Genomic DNA, 20,401 nt, shown 5'->3' with positions numbered 1-20,401 from the left:
GAAATAGCTACCTGCTCTGTCAGACCCCAGCAAGGCCTGTGGCTCTGGGATCTTGTACTTTGAGGATTGCCAGTTAGCCGAGAGGGCAGAGCCACTTAGTATTTCAAACTGGAGTTTTAGGTCAGCAGGATCAAGGGTAGTGATCATCTTCAGGGAAGGAACAGATGACCCTGAAAAGTCATTGGAGGTCATTTTGCTGAGTGCAGCTTCGAAGAACACTGGTCTGACCTTCCCCCAGCCCTTTCTCCATAGGAAAGATAACTGGAGACTGTAATTAGTTCTACCTATGTTTATTGCTGCCAACTTCTCCCCCTCCATCCCCTCATATTTACACCCAAACCTTTCCCCCAAGGTAGCTTTTACCAAAATTCTTCATAGTAGGTTGAGAAGTGTGTTCATGAAGCAGGCAGTCCTAGACGTTGTGGGCCCTGTCCCTAGGCCAGTTGTATCCTGGGGAAGGGTTACTCTGGGAATTCAGGGCACAGACTTGATATTGACATCAATGGAAGCCTCCCACCGACAGATAAGCTTCTTCCCCTTCTAGAACTCAGGGTATATCAAAACCTCTTGTAAAGCAAAATCGTAGGTAGTGAACTCCCCAGTGTCAAGCTTCATGCTTTCGCTGTTTCTAAGAACCCCTACAGGGGGCCGAATCTGAGTCCAGACTTGCATCTAGCTTCAGAGGGGCAGTTCTGTCCTTGAAAGTAGGATCTGACTATCTGCCATTGGCCTTCAGGGGAAGTGGTGGACAGTGCCAGGAGTAGAAAGGGAGGGTCATGTTGTTTTAAGCTGGGGAAGTTGCATCTTGGCTTGAGTTATGTGGGGAGGTATGGAACGAATGAGCAGGAGGAGCCATTTCATTTGGGAGCTCAAGGCCCCTTCAGCTCCCTAAGTAAACTCCGCTGGTGTCCTTGGCCACTGGTGACAGGAGAGCAGACATTTAATGCAACAGAATGTCAGAGCTGGCAAGGCCCTCGTCAATCAATATCCACTGTAATCCCCACTAGTCCTGGAGCTTGATGGGGGAAAGCACTCGGTTTAAGTCAGATAGCTCTTTAGTGGCCAAACCTCTAAAAAAGTTAAGGAGAAGGAATGTGGGAAAGGTATATGTGGCTTTCTTCAAGCCCTGTTTGGGGAAATGTGTATGGACCCATGATCACTTAGGGTCCTTTCAAATGGCCAGCCTCCCTAGGTCTTTGAAACCTACCCGAAACACTGACTTGGCCCACTTTTCAGGAGCAGTGTGACAGGGGAAAGTGGTGTGGGGGTGAGGAGGGTTTGGGGGCCTCGGTGGTGAGAAACATGGGTAGGATGGCCCCGCAGTGTCCCACTTGCTGTGGCCGGTCGCAGGTGGTATCTGGAAGTTCTGTGCTGTCAGTAGCTGGTGGAGGGTGGGACATGCCCTTGGCTGGCTCCGCATCCACTCCAGCCAAGCCTACAGGGAGGGCCCTGGCCGGCCTCCGCAGCCCTAGACACTGCTGGGGGAGCAGAGCCGGGCTCAGCCCCAGTCCTCCAGGGTCCAGGCCTCCGTGGGAGGCCCGGCCCATCCCAGTCTTGGCCGCTGGGGCCCAGCCTCATCCTGTGCCACTGCCTCTGCCTCAAGGCGCCCCAGCCAGGGAGAGGCCTTGCAGCTGCTCCTCAGCGCCTGCTAGCTCGGCCTCATCGCGCCCGCTCTCTGAGCCCTCAAAGCAGCCGGAGTCTCGAGGAATGTCCACCTTGGGTTCAGACACTGTGTTTGCCACTGGCTCCAGGCTGCTCTCAGTGCCCTCTTCTGCCTCCTCGCTGCCGGCTGCCAGGGCAAAGGAAAGAGATGGAAAGTTGGGGGCGCTTTTGCCTTAGTTGGGCAGGGGTTCCAAAGCCCCAGGGACCCCTGTGTGGGGGTAGAGACTCTGGGAAGTCTACCATAAGAAGTCTCTCCCTCTGGGCACCCACCACCATCCTTGCTCTGCTCACCCTTTCTGGCTTAGAACCACATGGGAGTGGTTTCCAAGGCAGCAACCCAGCCTAGGAGCTCTTCTTCAGCACCCAGCTAGAAGCTGGTAAAGCTGTGCTTGGCTCCTGGTTCTGTTATTACCCAGCTGTGAGGCCTTGAATACATGTCTTACCTTCTCTGGCCTTACGTCTCCCTTTTGATCCCAAAGGGAGTTGGACCCGATCATTCCTAAGATTCCTCTCCAAACTTTGCCTGAGACTGGAATTGGAGTGTGGAAAGTAACTTCCCATTGCAGAGGGGTGCTGGGGCTGAGTGTGCTCAGGGGGTAGGGCCAGGGCAGGCCTCCCCTCCCCAGAATACCTGCAGGCACCCCTGAACCCAGCTCCTAAACCCACTCACTGTCATAGTCCAGCAGCAGCTCGGCCGCCGTGAGCAGCTTGGCCCGGTGCTGTGGGTCCATGATGTTCAGCTCATTGAGGTGTGTTTCCCGCAGCTCTTTGAAGTCCTCCAGTGTCTGGTAGCCATTGAGCAGCAGGGTGGACGTGTGCTCCTGTGAGCAGAGGCAGACCACCAGTGCGGCCACTTATAAGCCACCCCCACTTGGGATGCCCCTTCCCACATAGCTGACCATGCCCTAGCCTCCATTCCCGGGCCTGTGTGCCCCCCTTGATCTTAGATGCCAGTGCAGGTCCCAGCTCAAACCTCCAGGCCTATGCGCTCCAGCAGCTCATGCAGAGTCTTGGGCTTGGGCCTCTTGCCCTTGCTTTGTCGGCGGCTGGGGCGGGCAGGCCCCGCAGCCTCCTCAGGCAGCACGTCCACATAGATGAACTTGAAAGATCCCAGCTTGCCATTGAGCAGGCCCAGCCATGTGCCCACAGGTGGCTTTTCAATGATCTGGATCACATCTCCTTTCTGTGAGAGGACAGGAGAGCACAGTGGAGCAGGGGAGAAGGGAGGCATATTCCCTTGGCCTCCATGGACACTGTTGTACCCTGGCTCAATGCAGCCTCCTTTATGAGCACTGCCTGCCAGGCTCAGGAGAGGCCTACATGCCAACCTTACCTGCAGTTTCAGCGAGTCATGGTCATAAGGGCTGGGAGTGAAGTCGGTGTGGACTCGTGCCCTGCCACAGAAGGGCCCCGTGTACTGGGAGGCAGGTGGTTCTTCTCCGAAGCTGCCAGAGCCTGGGCTGGGGCTGCAGAGCTCACTGCCTGCAGGAGATGGGCAGGGGGGAGGGTCACCTTTGTCCTAAGGCAGCTGGGGCAGTACCCAGGAGGTACCTTCCTGGGGCAAGAAATCCCTAAGATCCATGCGGGGGAAGAATGCTGAGCTCTGGCAAGACTCACACTGCAGAAGGGATTCTGACCCACCCCTTCAACCACGCTGCAGGAGCACAGCTTTACTTTTGGGGCCTCAGACATGAAAATGGTTGACCACAGAAGGAGAAATGGCTCACGGACTAAAGAATGAACAATCTGGAAGGACCTCTAGAGACCAGCTGGACCAACACCACGATGAAAAGAAGAGGAAAACTGAGGCCAGACAGGGCAACTACAGCCCAAGGCCTCTCAACATATAATTGGTAGCACTGGGTCCATTAGATTCTGAGTCTCTTGACCCCTACTCCAGTGCTTCTGGAGGCCACCTTGCCCCTGAGAAACCACACCCTAAACTAATATTTTACTTTCTCTACTTAATAAGAGTCAGTGTCTAGTTATAACATGGAAACTCAGACGGGCTCTTTCTCTCTGGGAGGGGAGAAATGAAGGGCATTATAAGTGGCTCTTGGTGGGGGCAGGGAGGTGCCTATGGACACAAAGAAAGAGCATGGAACTTAGAACTAGCCTGAGGAGTGAGAAGGACAGTGGTTCTGTGGTTGTGCAGCCCAGAGTCTGCAGCCCCTCCTCCAGGAAGGGCTGTCCAACCCCATAGATATCTAGAGGATGCCAAGTGGTGCCCTGAGCCCAGCAAACCAAGGGCTGCAGTCCAACAGGCTGTCTTCCCAGCTGGAGACCTTCTACCCCCACCCCCAGCTCAGGCGTTGTAGCCACTAGCTCCTCTTGGAAGGGCGGGAGTGGGCTTGTCCCAAAGGGCAATGGGACTCTTCCTCTGACCCTGGGCCCCTCTAGGGCCTGGGGACAGCAAGTGGTAGCTCCTCTAGGCAGACCTAAGTCCAAGACTGGGTCACCTTGGGCAAGTGAAAACCTTGCTGAGCCTCAGTTTTCACATCAATAAAGTGGGGATGAGAGTACGGGCATCATGAGGTTGTGAATATTTAACGTGAAGAGGGCTCAGAAAGTCCCCAGCAGGTAAACTGTGAAGGTACCTTTCTCTCGCCTCCTGTCCTGACACCCACCTGCATGGCCCTAACCCAGTCCTTTTCTCCAGACTCAGCAAATGTTCCCGTCTGTCCCCTACTCACCTGTGGATGTCTGGCGGCTAAGTGCCGGGAGCTCGTGCTCCTGCTCAGAAAAGGCCAGCGCCATCTTCTCAGAGCTGGGGCTGTCCAGGCTGCAGTCTGGTGAAGTGGGGGAGGCTGAGCCCTCCTCCAGCGTATCTCCCTGCAGGGGAGGAGAGGCAGGGAACCCTGAGAGGCCTTGGCACGGGGATGCTCTGGGTGCAGAGGAAATGGGCCTGGGCACCGTGGAGAAGTGGGGCCTGGCTCAAGTGTGGACTCTGTTGCTATAGGCTGCCCGGCACTCTCTGAGTCCAAGTTTCTCCTTCTGTAAAGTGAGAATGATGGTCTTGCCCTGCCTACCTCGTGGATGAGGCTCAACTGGGGTGCTGCGTGAATGTGCTGTGGCGGACTCAAGCAGACCACTGGGCTCCTATGTGCCAGCGCTGCCTGCCATTTCATCTCATCCTCACGGTGACACCAGAAGGTAGCACCGTGACTCTCCCAAGTTTACAGAGGAGACGTAAGGGAGGAGCGTTCCCAAGGTCACACAGGAACCCACAACCAAGTGGGCTTGACTCCGGCTCCTCCACCTCACCACACCTGGGTGCTGTGGTGGCCCTCTCACAACCGGCTCTCTAGGGAGAAAAGCCCTGATTTGTAGCAGTTGCCAATTCCTGTGTTGTGAATCCTCCCCGCTGCAGCCAACATCAAGCCACCACTGCGAAGTCACTGATCCAGCAGCACACCAGATAGACTAATGCCACCACACAGAGACTCGGTGCAAATACCTTCGAGAGCTTAGAGGACAGTGAGAGAGAGTAGAAGTGTGGGGAAAGTATGAGTTCTGAAGACTGACGGTCATCTCCTTATTTGTAATATCACTTATTTAATTCTAAGTTCATATAATTTAATTTTCAGCACTGTTTGGGTTTTATGTTGGCTCACAAAATTCCTGAAAATTTGACCAGTTGCTGGCCTGAGCCAGTCTGAGCCACTGAGAGCGGAATAGAGTGTACCACAGCCGGGGCACCTTCTGTAAGAGCTAGGAGCCCAGCACGCTCACCGTGTGACCTCAGCTACCTGCATGTGTTGGCCCGACAGCTGCCTGTCCTACCTTTTATCCTTGGGCCAGAGCCAGCCTTCTCCATTTTCCCTCATAAGGGCCCCTCTTTGAATGAAGTCTTTCCAATCCCAGAGGCTGGTTCTAAGCGAGATGTTGAGGTGGATAAATTTGCTTCAGGCAGTCTCATCCCCTCGTTAGCAGCCCTCCCGCCCTCAGGCCTGCCTTTACAGGACATTTCTGTTACCCGGACTTCCACCACCCATCCTGAGACCCTACCCCTGCTTCCTCAGAACCATGCCTGCTGCCATGTCCATGGCCGAGTGAGCTCTCCTCCATATGACCTTCCTTCTGGAATTGAATCAGGCCTTCAGGCATGGTACCTGAGCAGGGGCTGTCAAGGTGGTCATGCTCACACTCTACCAGAGCAGTGCCCGTCCTCCCTGTCCCTCACCCTTCCCCTGGACCACAGGCCTCACCATCTCTTCTGACAGGGCCTTCACCATCATCTTGCCCATCTTCCTGTTCATGGTTCGGGAAATCACGGCCCTCCACTTCTTCCCCAGCTTTTTACCGCTCTTCCCAGCATCTTCTGGGATTGGGACACCTGAGTCATCTTCTGGAATCTGTGACAACAAAGGAGACAGTCCAGGGACCCTGGTGATCCTGGGTCCAGGATCTGAGGGCAGAAGGAGGCCTTCAGGTTCTGGCAGAGGATGGGGAGTAAAAATGAGAGGCCCCATCCCCTTCCCTCCTACTCCTATACTCAACCCTATTAATTTGTAATTAATTTGATAATTACAGTTGACCCCTAAGCAATGTGGGTCAAATTCCCCCCACCCCGGCCCATGCAGGTGAAAATCCATGTATAACATCTGACTCTCCCAAAACTTTACTAATAGTCCACTGTTGACCACAAGGCTTACCCATATCATAATCAGTCAATTAACTCATATTTTGTATGTATGTGTACTACATACTATATTCTTACAATAAAGTAAGCTAGAGAAAAGAAAATTACAAGGAAGAGAAAATACATTCACAGTACTGTCCTGGGTTTATTGAAAAAAATCCACATGTAAGTGGACCAGTGCCATTCAAACCATTCAAACCCGTATTGTTCTAGGGTCCACTGTAATTTGTGATTGAAAAGAACGCGGGTGAGTTATTGGGGCCCAGAATTTCGGTGGGTGGGATGGCGGGCCTTCGGTATTTAAGCAGGGATTCCTCAAAAATCCAAAAATATCTTCCCCCACCCTGCCATCCCCCCACCCACCTACAGCCAGATCCCCAGAGGAGCCTAGGCAACTCACATTATCATCCAGATTAAATTCCTTCTCGCTCACCACAGGGGAGCTGGGTTTGGATTTGGCAAAATCCTTGAAGCTGCTGGAGCGCTGGAGTGAGAGCTGGAAGAAGCAGAGGAGTCCCCATCAGTGGCTGGATAATGGCTGGCAAAGTAAGGAGCGAGGAGCTGTCCACTGTTCCTGACACATGCACAGAGCCCAGGGTTAGGCAGTGCCCACGTGTGCCCTGATGACCCAGGGCTAATGAGGTGCAGTGTCCCGATATACTTGGAGCTACCTGGCTGCCATGCTGCTCTTCAGCCAAGAGTAGCCTCGAATGCTGGCCCCAGGGCAAGCTCGGGACCTCAGGAGCCTATGACCTCAGCCAGGCCTCAAACAAAGCTCACATTTCCACTAGTACCTGAAGTTCGGTGCCCAGAATTCTGCAGTGAAATACTAAATGAGTTTGGACAAAAGCATATCTCCTATTAGAGACATACCTCAGCATGACAGTAGCATCACCTTTACATAACAGAGCAAACCTTCCCCAACACAACAGCAGCCTCTTTGCCCGGGATCTGACTCAAGCATGGTGTTCCTCTCACAATAATAGTGGCACATACGTTGAGGTCTCCAGCTTGATAAATTTGTGCCTTTGGAAGAGCAAGGCAGTAACCCTCTTCCCACCCAAGAGTCAGTTAGACCTGGCATTACACTTTCTGGAAACCGTCAGTAGAAGGTGCCAACAGATTTGGGACATAAACCATTGGGGTTAATTTAGTAAAAACAAGCTGCTGTTTTCTTTCCTCATGTTGGCACACTAACCCAGTAATATGATGAGCTGGCTACTGTTGACGTTTGCCAGTGTTTGAACTTTTAAATCCAGCCGATGGTTTGCACTGATCGGATTGTTTTCAGGAAACGAACGTTCTTAACTGTATATGCATGCACAGGGCAAGATAGCAGCCAGAAACCAAGGCCAGGCAGGTAGAGTCAAGCTTTACACACAAGAAGTGAAGGCTGAGCCTCAATCAAGATCAACAGTCAAGACCAGAGATACACACAGGAACCAGGGTTCACAGATGGCCAGACAGATAGAGCGGGATACACTGCAGACACCAGAGATAAGGGCTTGAGGAACTGAAGCCCCAAACCCACACAAAGCTGAAAGTTTCACATCCTCTTTCCTATGAAAGGGGGGTCCAGTGACAATCTCCCCAGGGTAGGGGCAATATCACCTGCTTCCCAACACACAAACAATTGGCCCCTACTGCTGGGGACTACATTGAGGACTCTTGGGGACTTTAGTTCTCTTGGTGGGTCTTGACCAAAGGCAAGTAGTCAATCAGGATCAGGGGTCACACCTTCCTAGAGGTTGTAGCCAACTAGTTGACCAGATACAAAGTCAGCAGTCAGGCCAAGCAGACACTACCACCATAAGGGCCGCCTGGATGAAGCACCTACAGCCTCAGTCAGAAAGCCTCTTCTGTGCTACACTGGGGAGACAGAAAAGGGGAGGGGCGAGTGGGCATGGGAAGGGGAAAGCATGACCACGGGGTTACCACCATGGTTCCCACGTGTCTCCTCCATCCTCCTTCATTTATTTTCCCCACCCACTATTCTTTCCTCTTTTTCCCCCTTTCTTTCCCCTTCTCTCTTCCACCTTTTGTTTATTTCCTCCTCTTGAATGGCTAGGATGCAGCTGCCTGGGTAACTTCCTCCTCTTATTGCCTGGAAAAGAGGGAACAGAGAGAGGGTGGGTACCAGGCTGGCCTGGACCCAAAGAGGGCAGGCTGGGGTGCTATTTATAGGCTGATGGGACCATTATGACCTTCCCTTTGCTGCCTTTCAGCTTGTCTGCAGACCAGAAGGCTGAGAGTTGCCCTAGAAGCCCCAGGGACTGGCAAGCCTGGAAAGCACACAGGAGGGCAGGCACAAGGCTGGAAGTAGGGTTTGTTGCAGAGAGTAAACTCACCACCAGACCACAGTTCTTTCCTTTTCCTGTCATTAATCTGCAGGCTGGGGGCTGGGAGGAGGGCCTTTGGCCCCCAAGATCTTATGTCAGGGCCTGTGTGTCCCAGCTTTGGCTCAAAGTGGGAAGAAACCATCCAAAATGGCCGCGGGGGTGGTGCTAAGACTTGGGCCTCTTGGCCACTCCTCAGCCCAGAGATATGGAAGAACTCGACATGTTCTTCAGGTAACTAGGGATGGGGGTCAGCCAGAGTCGCCTTTTGCCCAGCCTACTTCCAACCTGAGGGACAACCCCATATACTTGAAAGCCTTTTGGTGACTCTAAAATGATCCCCCATCCATGTATGGATTCAAATCCTTGAACCCCTTTGGATTTTCCATCTGGCTTTCATTTGGGGTGAGGCCTTCCTGGGGGACGTCCTGCCCAGGTCAGGAGGTAGTACCATACACTGTTGGCCCCCTTTCCATGTCCAAGAGGAATATGTGGGCATCTTGGAAAGAGCTACTTTTCTGACATCAGATGTTCATGAGTTCAACTCCGAGGTGTGTGACCTTCAGTGAGTTATTTAACCTCCCCAATCCTCAGTCTGTCAGCTTGCAGGTGGTCACATCTTGATTCTGCCATTGACCAGCTGTGCAAAGCAGAGAGTTCCTCAACTTCTCTGTGTTTCTGTTTCCTCGTGGGTAAAATGAAGACAAGAGCACCTACCTTGTTGGTCGCTGTGAGGCTAGAAGGCACTGACAGCAATTCCTCAGCAAATGTCCATATGTTCTTAGCCTTTCCTCTGCCCCTCTCCAGACTTTCACCCAAGGCATGCCCCACCTGGAACACTCCACCCTTTCCTGTCAACCATAGTTTCTCCTCTCCTTAATAATCCAATGGAACTGGAAACAACCCACATGACCATCAACTGTAGAACGAACACAAGAATTTTAGCAGAGTCATGGAAGGGAATAGTACATAGCAATGAGCTTAGTACAGCTCTCTGCAACAATATGGATGAACTTCTCAGATACACTGGTGAACAGAAGGGGCCAGCCACCAGAGTACATTATATGGTTCCTCGTATAGAAATTTTAAAATCTAGCAACACTAAGCTATGCTGTTGGAAGTCAGGGTAATGATGACCCCTAGGAAAAGAGAGCATGTTGTGACCACCAGGGGCATGAAGGAAGCTCCTGGAATGTTGGAAGTGTTTTTTTTTTTTTAAATAAACTCAATGCCCAATGTGGGGCTTTGTTTCTTGATCTGGGTGCTGTCTGTGAGAGAATGTTAGCCTTATGGAAATTCATTGAGTGGAACACTTATAATTTATGCACTTCTTTGGATGGATATTCTATATACATAGAAAGGCTTTTCAATTCCAGTTTCAAAGGTGCTGCTCCCTATAGGAAGCCTCCCCTGCTCAGCTCTTCAGAGTCTCACACTGTTGCCCATTGGCATCTTCTTCTCCTGCTTCCTAAGGAAGATTGGTTTTCCCTAGGTGCCTCTGCAACCCCCTTCTCAGCTCCCTCAATGTACCAGTCATATACCCAACACGCTCTGGGCTCTAGACACTGATCTGTGCATATATGGGAGTCCAGTAGGAAAGGACTTAAGCACCTCCCATGTACCCTGCACCTTGCCAAGCACTTCGTGCATAACAGCTCACTCCAGCCTCACCACAGCCCCGTCTTACATCCCTACTGCCCAGCTGAGGAATCTGATACTCAGGGAAAGGAAGTATCCTAGGCACAGTCACACAACTGGCAGCAGCAAGAGCAGGAGTTTGAACTCGGGTCTGCAACTTTGGAAGCCTACGTGTGTTGCTATGCTCAGAGCTTATGGAGTTGACCCTCAGTACAGAAATGGATTACATTTGGTGGTTGCCATTACATGGTGTTTGGAGGGAGCTTTCAGGAGAGTGGGTGGGAGCATGGAGGAGGAAGGGTTTGGGAGGGCTTCGTGGAGGAGGAGGCACATTTAAGCTGCTCCATGCAGGGGAGCCAGGATTTCTCCAGGAGGAGCTGGCAAAAGATTAAGTAAGAGAGTTAGAAACATTCTAAGCATAGTAGGTGTGGTGGGAGGTGGAGCAGAAAAGGCTATGGAAGGTCCTGCAAGCCATGCCAAAGAACTTGGGCGTTAGTTAGCCTGTGGGCAACGAGAAAGCACTGGAAATACAAAGTACATGCTGGTGAGGGTGTCATGTAGAACTGTGCTTTCCTACTGGTGGGTTGAGTCTTTTATGATCATCAGATTCTCCTAGTGCTTTTGGGATCAGTAGGGGGACACAAGAGTAGAAGGAGAAGAAGTTAAGACTCTGGAGACTGACAAATCTTGGCTTGGATCCCTGCTCTGCAGCTTCCTGTCTGTGTGAACTCGGGTAAGTCACTTCACCTCTCTGAGATTTGGGCATAACACCGCGATAAAGATAAGATCTGCTCCTACATCACAAGGCTATCATGCGAAGCCAACGAGCTAAGATATGGGTGGAGTGTGCAGCACCTGGCACCTGATGAGTCCTCCCTTGGTGCAGGCTCTTAGTGCTTTCAAGTCTTGTTGCCTCCACTTCAGGGCTAAGACTGAGGCTGTCTTCTTTGCAGCATGCTCCCCACACTCGCCCACGCCTACAGCATTCACCCTTTCGTGTGCACAAGCATGCACGTGACAGAGCACTCTCACATTGATTGTTCCAGGCAATCTATATAACCTCCTGAGATGAGCAGATTGAGAGCTATCCCTGTTTTCCAAAATGAAGGAACCAAGGCCCAAAGAAGGTCAATGAACTGTCCAAGGTCCTACACCTAGAACCTCTAGGATTTCAACCCTAGTTTCGGGCCCCGTGGCCAGCACATGTTTTTGGCAGCCTTGGGAGGAGCAGGGGCAGGAGAGAGAGGCCTCACTTGCCTTTGTGCTTTGTTCTCCATCATGTCAACCTCAGTCACTGAAAGAAAGGACTTGCCCAAGGTCACAGCACTGGAGCTGGGCTGCTGCCTTTGGGCCTGGGGAAGATGCTGTCCCTACCTTCTGGAAGCTAAGGACATTTCCACAGGACGGGGCTTGGAGAGTGGCTCTGGAGGCTGGCCCAGGCTCAGACAAGGGTCGGCTGGGGTTTGTCTGGATAATCTTCCCTCGAGGACCTGGACCTCAGAGTGCCACATGGACCTCGCTTCTTCTGGGAAAAGCTTGATGGGGGGAAGTGGTCTCCCAGAGGCCTAGCCACCAAACACAGAATCTGGATAAGGGAAGTCAGGGAAGAAGATGGGGACTTCCAGCTTCTCTGTGCCCCTGGGGTACACAGGGTCCCACTGTCAAAGTGTCAGATCTTTCTCAGGCCCTTTCCTCCAGCTCAGCTCCCCTGTGGTTTGGGGCCCAGCAGTATCTAAAGCAGTCTCTGCTTCCCACCCCCATCAGCCAGAGAGCAAGGGGAAGTGGACCTGCTCACCGAGGGGTGGCAACCAATGGTAAGCCTGCTGGGCCGAGCACCAAGCAGGGCTTGGATGGTCGTGACAGAGCCTGGGTGAAGACTCATGAGTCTCTACCCGCCTCTGCCCACCTCCGCTGCAACCTTAGAGGAGCATTTGGGGTGGGGGGTGTACAACTGCAAGTGGTAGCCCCCCAGGACCTGAGATGGGGCAGGAGGCACACCCCAGTGCTCCTGGGCTCAACCTTTCAGCTGGCTGGGCCTCCGCTTGGGAGCTGCTCCCCTGACAAGAGGCTCCCCAGTAGGGCACCTCTGGGCTGAGTTCCAGGGGAAGATGGCAGGGCCGAGTGAAGGCCTGGAGGCTCCAGAGTATGGCCTGGGGCTAGTGCTGGGCTTCTTAGACTTGGTTCAAGCCTGGTTTGGGATGGTCCTAGGATCCCTCTGGATGTGTGGGATGTACTTGCTAGTTGCCTGGGAAAATCCTATAATCGAATCAAAGAATAAGTCTAGAAATCCTCACATCCAACCTAGAAAAACCTAGATCTGGCAGTCTTCAAAGAATCTTCTAGTTGGGCCTCTGTTCCAGGAAGAGGAATCTTTCAGCTGCCCATAACAGCTGCTTTTCTTCCTGGTCTTTAAAATCCCTCCGCTGAAATTTTCCTCCTTCCCATCTCACCAGCTTCATTCCTCAGTCTTCACAAATAATTTCTCCCCACCTGGGAAGAAACTGTACACCCCGTGCATCCTATTGCAGCTTTGGAGATCCTTTTCTTGAGTCTAGAAATCACCTTGGGCCCCCTCTCCAGTTGGCCGCTTCTCCTGTGAGCCTGGAGAGCTGCAAAAGAGCTGAACCAAGGGGGCAGAGTCCAGGAGATGGCCACAGGGTAGGGCCCCCAGGAGCATCATGGCTTCTAGCTGGGTGGCCCAGTCGGGCTCTTTGAATGAGACAGCTCTTGAGAGGCCATACTTGGTCAGAAGTAGTGGCAGGATCAGCGTAGGGGAGAGAGAATTAAGAACAATCTTGGGATTCAACTTGAGAATTGTATTTTGTGATTCTTGAATTCTGGTCTAGGGTTCTAGCCCTTAATTTTAGGTCTCTATCCTATCATTGTGGGCTTGAATTCTACATCTCCAGACTTCTAAGAGACTATTCTGTAACCCTGATTCTCTAGATTTTGGAAGTCTCTTCTGTAGTCCTCCTACTCTAGTAACCTTTGGGCCCCTGCCCCACTGCCCTTGGGAGAGTGGCTCTTGCCTACATATGGCCTTTGGCTCTTCCCACTTCTAAGAGTCCTGGAGGGATGGATTGAGAGAGAAGACATAAGGAAGGAGTAGGTTCCCAGGGATGTTCCTCACCTTTCTCTTCTGAGTGGGCTCCTTATCACTGGCGTTGGAGGGTTTGCGGCGCAACATGGTCCTCTGATCTGGTGACACTCCGTTCCTGCAGTCCTAGGTGTCGAGATTCCGAGGCCTCTTGCTTAGCCTCGCTAGCAACGTCCAGGGGGCACGGCATGGACTGAGCCTCTGGCCGCCACTCTGACTGCTGCAGTGGCAGCTTGGGGGTGCGGGCCATGGACACCCGGCGGCGGCAGTATACAGGAAGCCCCACCACGTGACCTGCTCTTACAGCAATTGCAGCCCCTGCCGGCCCCTAGGGAGGAAGGAAGTCCCAGCTTCAGTCTCCAGAGATTCCGATGCAGACGGCTCTTAGGTTGAACAAGCAGAGAAAAGTCCCTACTCCACCATCTCATGTCAATCATCACCAGTCCTGCTCTATCTCCCTGTGGATGGCCAATCAACTTGATATTATATGGCCTACTCACACCTCTTATCTCACTGACCAGAATCCAGAAGCCAGAAGTTGGACCATTTCCCTCTGCCTGTTAGGCCAATGCTCCTGGTCACTTGCATCACCACCCCTACCCACCATGTCACCCCCACCAGTCATCCCCACCATTATCAGTACACTTATAGCCATCATCACTACAGCAAGCACCCCTACAGTCAGCGCCCTCAGATGCTACCCCCGCAGTCCTCATTTCTTACTCTTGTTATCGTCTTACAATCATCAGCCTCACAGCTGTCACCCTTATAGAAAAGCCACCCAGTGCGTGCCCCAACAATTTTACCCCTACAACAATCATCCTTATAATCACCACCCTTTACAGCCGTCACAACATCCCAAGCACTGCCACTGCTGCAGTCATTCCCACTGCCATCGTTGCCACTTGCTAGGGCAACTGCCCGCACAGTCAACAACCCTCAGCCAACTGCCTCTATCTGCAGTCACGGTCACAGCCATCTCCCTACAGCTATCATCCCCACTGCCACCACCATGCCTATCGCCATTCTCTCCAGAGCAGTCACACCTGGAGTCAAAACTCCTTGCCCACCCCTCATATATTTGTCATCACAACAACCATCACCATGAAAAAGACATGCGTTCGCAAGCAACTTCGTATTATTAGCAAATGTCCCATTCAAGGCATTTCTTGAATGCGTGTGTGGTTAAGTTTAGAATGTTCACTTTGTGGGTTATCTGTGGCAGATATTTTGATAACTTCAGTGATTTTCTTATTCCAGAAGCAATTCATATTCATCATATATAATTTAACAAATCTGGATACACAGAAAGAAATTTTAAAATCCTCCAGAATTATCTTCCATACTGTTTGAATAAATATCTTTTTCTATTTTTGAGCATTTAACTACCTCTCTCTCTATATAAATGTATTTTACAAAAAAATCACACTGCCCAGAAAGCAGAGCTGTGGTTTGAGGGGGTGGGGAGGGGAAGGAGAGGTCAGAAAGGGCACAAGGACCCTTTTGGGGGTTATAGATACATTCACTATCTTGGTTGTGGTGGTTTCTGGGTGTATACATACATCAAAACAAATCATACATTTTTAAATGTTCAGTTTATTGTAGCTCAATCATACCTAAACAAAACTGTTTTTAAATTATTAAAAATGAAAAAAAGTCACATTTCTCCAACTCTGTTCATATATGCTTGCCAAACTGAATACAGTGTTATTGAGATTTTTCTCATGCTAGGAAATTTTCAACTATGCCATTTGTAATGGCTGTCCAGCAGCCTAGTATAAATGGATCAGGATTATTTCAGGAAGCCCTTGCTGATGAACTTAGGTTGGCTTAACTCTTTTTTTTTTTTTTTTTTAACCCTTCGTTGCATACCCTTAAGGTAAATATTCACAGCGACAATTTGTTTCCTTTGGATAGATTTCCAGAAGGGGAATCCAGAGTAAAAAAAAAAAAAAAGGTGTGCATCTTTTTAAGATTTTGCATTCTGTGGCACTTGTGAAATCCTGGGTTGGCCCTCCCCTGTTCCCAATATGTTCTTGTTGACTTCCTCTCCGTTGTCCCTCAGCCTGCCCGACACCCTTTGACCATTCATCTGTTGGGGTGGGCTCAGGGAAGACCAGGTCCTTTTCCCCCAGACTGAAACCATCCTTCTTTGACTGTGTCCTCCTCAGCCTGCCAGGCGAGATTCCGCACCCCAGCTCGCTTCTGGGCTCCACTACCTGGGAAGGAGCCTGGCAGCGGTGGCGGACGCGGCCCCGCAGGGCGAGGGGTAGGCGCAGGCCTGCAGGGGCTCAGGGCACCAGGGCTCCCACAGCCGGAGCCCCCGCAGAAGCTCCAAGGCCCTAGCCGCTACGGCACCTCTCCGAACCAAACTGGCGCGCAGGATGTGCCCTGCTTCCTGTTTGCACAGCCAAGGCCGCGAGTGGAGCTACACACTAACCGCAGAGCGTCTAAAGGCAGCCAACTAACCAAGGCGCTGGGCCGCCGCCTTGCCTAGGCCTGAGAAAAGGCGGCAGCGGTGGGGGGTGGGGGTGGGGACCTATATCGAACTGCAGAGAGGCGACCAGAGCCCCCAGGACAGAAGGCAAGAAGTGTGCTCAGCGCTACCCTTCTGTCTCCTTTTAAGATGCGCCTCCTCTAATCGGCAGCCCCCACCTGAGCATCCCGGGCTCCCTCATCTGGACTTGTATTCCTCCAACTTTTCCCTCCTGGCAGACTGCCCATGGCCCTAGTCCCCCTGAGGTCAAGCACCAGCTGGCCAATGGGCTCTAAACATTTATTAAATAGGTTTCTCTTCTGGGCAACACATTAGCATTTTATAGGTTACTTTCTGGGTACACAGAGCCCTCAGCTAAAGAAGTGATCCACATCAGTAGTGCAGAGAATGAGGCTACCTCAAACTTGATAATGGTGGCAGACAAGACCTACACGCTAGCTCTATGCAGAGCCTTGTGCTAAGAACTTGAATGAGACACAAAATAAATAGCTTTTGAAGTCCCTTGCACGTTGGAGCTTATGTCCTAGGTGGGGAGGCAAGCTCATATTTGCCCAGTGCTTGTTCTTGACCCACTGTGTTAATTTCAACACAACCCCCTGAAATCAGCAGTTTAAACTGTGATTATTATGGCAAGGATGTGCCCAGTATCAATGTGGGGCAGGAAAGCCTTGATTTAGCAGCGATATTGCAGGATGTGTGTGTTTTGGGGTGAGACGTTCCATAGTTAGTGAGAATCCCTCGCAACCTTCCGAGAGTAGACAAAGTAGGGCTCTCAGAGAGTAGCGCTGCCAAAGACATTGAGGTTACCGTAGGATGCATTCACATAGAGCAGCCCCCACCTGCACTCTGAAAAGATTCTAATTTAGTAGATCATGGGTGGGATATTTGGGGCAGTTATGACTCAGATATGTCTGAAAGTGTCCCTCCCTCTCCAAAGCATACAATCCTGGTTTCAGAGGGTAAGAGTTTGGTTATCGAGGGATGTCTATATTTGGATAAAGTTCCCAAATGATTCTTAGTCTCCCCTCTCCCAGCCACACACACACACACATCCAGTGTAAAATAATACTCTGTGGCAGGTGGTGGGAGTGAAGAGAAATGGAGGGCATCTGAAGTCTGATTCCAGGCACAAAAGCTGGATAGCTAAGGCTGGTTAAGTGTGTGTGCAGGACGATCTATAGTGGAGCCCCGTCAGCCTGGGGAGTGTTCAACGCCTGTAGTATTTGGCTTAGAGGGTTGGGGTGGGGAAACAAGCTGACTGCAAACAGCTGTCCTGTAGAGAAGGGATGCATTCTGGATGATGGGAAACGACAAATGGAAGGTTTGGGTTCCTTCCGAGGAAGACATTTTTGATATGTAGATGGTACTGGTTCAGCCCTGGTTAAGTAGTAGAGCTTCCTGTGTCTAGAAATGTTCAAGAAGATACCACATGGCTGTTCGGAAATACCTGGGCATTTCCAAGGTGAAGTCCACCTTGGAAAGCCCAGCCCAGATTTCATGGTGGTAATCTTAGGCAGGGAGGTTGAGAAGAGCAAAATTGCAGGTAGGAGAAGGGCAGAGGAGGGCAAGGAGCCTGGGCAGGAAGCGTCCATTCCTCTTGCACACAGACAGGACATGCAGAGCCTGTAGCTCTAGGAGCACTGGGGAGTCCCTGATGGCAGGGGCTGATGGGAGGAAAACTCATCTCTGAATCTCTGAACTCATGACCAGGTCTTGGTTTAAAAACAAAGAACACCTGCAGGCAGCTGTGGCAATTACCATGAAGGAGAGGCTGTTGGGCTTTGGTGCTCAGAGAAAAACACTACTCACTGCAGGGTGTTTCTGTGGGAGACTGGGAGGGACAGGGCTGCTCTGCCTACGACGGTGTCCCAAGGTTACAAGGACAAAAGTTGCTGAGCAGTCTAGGGGACAGTTGTCTAGGGAGGAGGAAGAGCAGGAGACACCTCCCAGAACTGGGGTCAGGTAGAACTGGATTCAAATTGCCGTAGATCACTTACTGGCTGCATTCTCTTGGGCAAGTGATGTTGGCAATGAGCTTTTTTGAAGACAGTGATAATGTGGGCCTTGCTTGGTGTGTGTGTGTGTGTGTGTGTGTGTGTGAGACAGAGAAAGAGAGAGAGAGACAGAGAGAGAGACAGAGAGAGAGAGAGAGAGAGAGAGAGAGAGCGAGCGAGCAGAGAGCAGTTATCCAGATGACACATCTAGAGAGAGCATGGTCAGTCCAGTGCACGCCTCACCCAAAGTCCTCTATGCCTGCCGAGAGGCTATGTCAGTTCACTCCAGGCCCCACTCACAGTTTCTCCTCTTGCCTTGGCACCTGCTTCTACATCTCATCTGGGCCCCGTCTGAATCTCTGCTGCATGACTCTTTGGCCCATATTCTGAATGTCTCCACCTTGTGAATGGCAGGGTCCCTCAGCCCCAGCTATTCTAGAACACAGAAGGTATGACAAACAAGAAAATCTAGAACTACTTAGGACCGCTGGGAGGGAAATCAGCTTCTCAGCTTCATGGCCTTGCCATGGACCACTGGGGTTTTCTCAACCACCCATCCTACCCTATTTGAGCTGCCTGCTCAGTTCCTGTTTCACAAAGAAACAAGGAAGTGAGGAGGAGGGCCAGGGCTGGCTGGGCGGGGTCAGGAAGCACCTCCCACTTCCAGCCCAGAGAGCCTTGGAGGCCAGGGATAGACCGGGAGGAAACGGTTGCCATTGATTCTTTCATATTTCTATATATTTCTTGGCACTAAGAGCGCCCAACCACCGATTTGAGGAAGTGCCCAGTGAGTTGGTAAAACTCACTGCTGATGTGGGTTAGCTGGGTGAGGGCAGCCAGCTACGCCCCTTCTGCGGTCCCAGCTTGTGAAGAGCTGGAGGCTGCTGGCTGGTAAATGAGACAGGACTGGCTTAGTTATAATTTTAAAAATGCACCATTTAGACTCTTTGCGTATATATGTATATATGTATGTATGTACCTCTGATCTCACCCATGCTCTTTCCTATTCCAAAAAGGATTTAAATCATCAAAAAAATGTAGCTCAATCCCATCATCACCACTGTGATCATGGCTGTGTGACCCGAAAACAGGTCTCCTTGGGCTTCAGTTTGCTCCTTAGAGGCAGTAGGGAGTGAGGGAAGGACACACTGAACACAAGAGAAGAGCCAGCACAGAGCAGAGTCAGGATGCTGGGGATTTAATCCTCGCTTTGGCCCCACTGAGCTACGTGACCTTGGGCAGCTCCCTCCTACGTCTGGGCTGCTGGTGCATTTCCCCATCTGTAGATCAACGGGATGGAACCCACTTTTTCTTAGTGTTTGTTTCTTTTTTGGGTTTTGGCTTTTTTTTTTTTTTTGACATGACGCTCCTAGTCCACACTGGCTATGGGATTTGTGGGTACAAAGTGAACATTGCAGGGCCCCTTGTTGAAAAATTTTTAAAAATTTCAAGATGGTGATAGTGGAGCCCAGGGCTCTTCTAAGCACAAGACTGGTCACCCAGAAGTTGGCCCTGCAACTACTTCCAACACAGTTTTGTGAGAAGCCCATGCAGGTGACTTGGTGGAGCTCTGCCTTTTGGGGCAGTCCTTGTGGCATTTGTAAGGAACTCCAGGCACTAGGAAGCATAGCTGGAAAAACACAAATTAGATCCTTGGTCAAAAGCCTGTCTAATTTCGAAGAGTTATATCTAAAATCTGGATCCTCAGTTTTTTGCTTACCTCCAAAGGTAAGGCAAGAGTTGTACTCATGCTGGGTGAATAATAATAGCATTATCATCTCCTGTCTGTGTGGCTTCCTGGCTCACAGAGTGCTGTCACATCCGGATGGGCCTCTCACTGTAACCTCATGTGGAAGGTGTCATAGGTAGTTTACAGAAGAGATAACTGAAGACCAGAGAGGTGAAGTGACTTGCCTACGGACACACAGCTGGCACAGCTGGAACTAGAACCCTAGAATCCCACCTCCTAGGAAAATGGGCTTTTCCAAGGGGGAGTTATTTATCTTCAATTCCTAATGATGTCTCAAGTGCTCCTGCATGGGTTAGCCTTGTTGTGTAGGCTCTGAATGTTTCCTTGCCTGATGCAGAGTGAAGTCTTCCAAGCAGGTTGCTCAGTGTGCCAACTACCTGGGGCCCAAGGAGGGAGGGCCTGGGTGGCAGAGCCCCCTCTGCAGACATGCCTCTGGGGCCAGGGCTGTCAACCCCATGGTGGTGGATTGGAAGGGGCAGTTAAGGGAAGAGATGAGGCAGAGCCCTGGGTCTTATACTGAAGGGATGAAAGGGGAACATGTGAGCGACCTTGGGTTGAGAGGCTCCCCCACCCCCCTGCTGCCTCCGGCCTGCCAGAACTCCAGGAGCAAATGTCAGGGATCAGGAGGAAAGGTCTGGGTGGACAGGCCCTGGGGAAGCAGGATGGTGTGGAGAACAACAGTTAGGTCTCAGTCCCAACGCAGAAGCTGTGTGATCTTGGCTGAGCCTCGGTTTTCTCATCCTTAAAATGGTGAGCCCCATACCACCTGCCCTTTTCTGAGAGAG

General features: G+C 51.4%; 1 protein-coding gene across 1 annotated transcript; it reads right to left on the bottom strand.

Annotated features, from left to right (window-relative positions):
* Positions 1-274: 274 nt before the first annotated feature.
* On the bottom strand, positions 275-13,675 carry SASH3 (SAM and SH3 domain containing 3). Its single transcript, XM_029929883.1, has 8 exons — positions 13,409-13,675; positions 6,705-6,800; positions 5,871-6,017; positions 4,356-4,494; positions 2,996-3,144; positions 2,636-2,845; positions 2,333-2,483; positions 275-1,789 (listed from the first exon to the last, which is right to left on the bottom strand). Exons 1-8 carry the CDS (start codon positions 13,463-13,465, stop codon positions 1,599-1,601), a joined length of 1,140 nt encoding a protein of 379 aa, XP_029785743.1. The 5' UTR covers positions 13,466-13,675; the 3' UTR covers positions 275-1,598.
* Positions 13,676-20,401: the final 6,726 nt, after the last annotated feature.

Source organism: Suricata suricatta, chromosome X (assembly GCF_006229205.1).
Source record: "Suricata suricatta isolate VVHF042 chromosome X, meerkat_22Aug2017_6uvM2_HiC, whole genome shotgun sequence".
Lineage (NCBI taxonomy): Eukaryota > Metazoa > Chordata > Mammalia > Carnivora > Herpestidae > Suricata > Suricata suricatta.
This window is presented reverse-complemented; position numbering and strand designations above follow the sequence as displayed.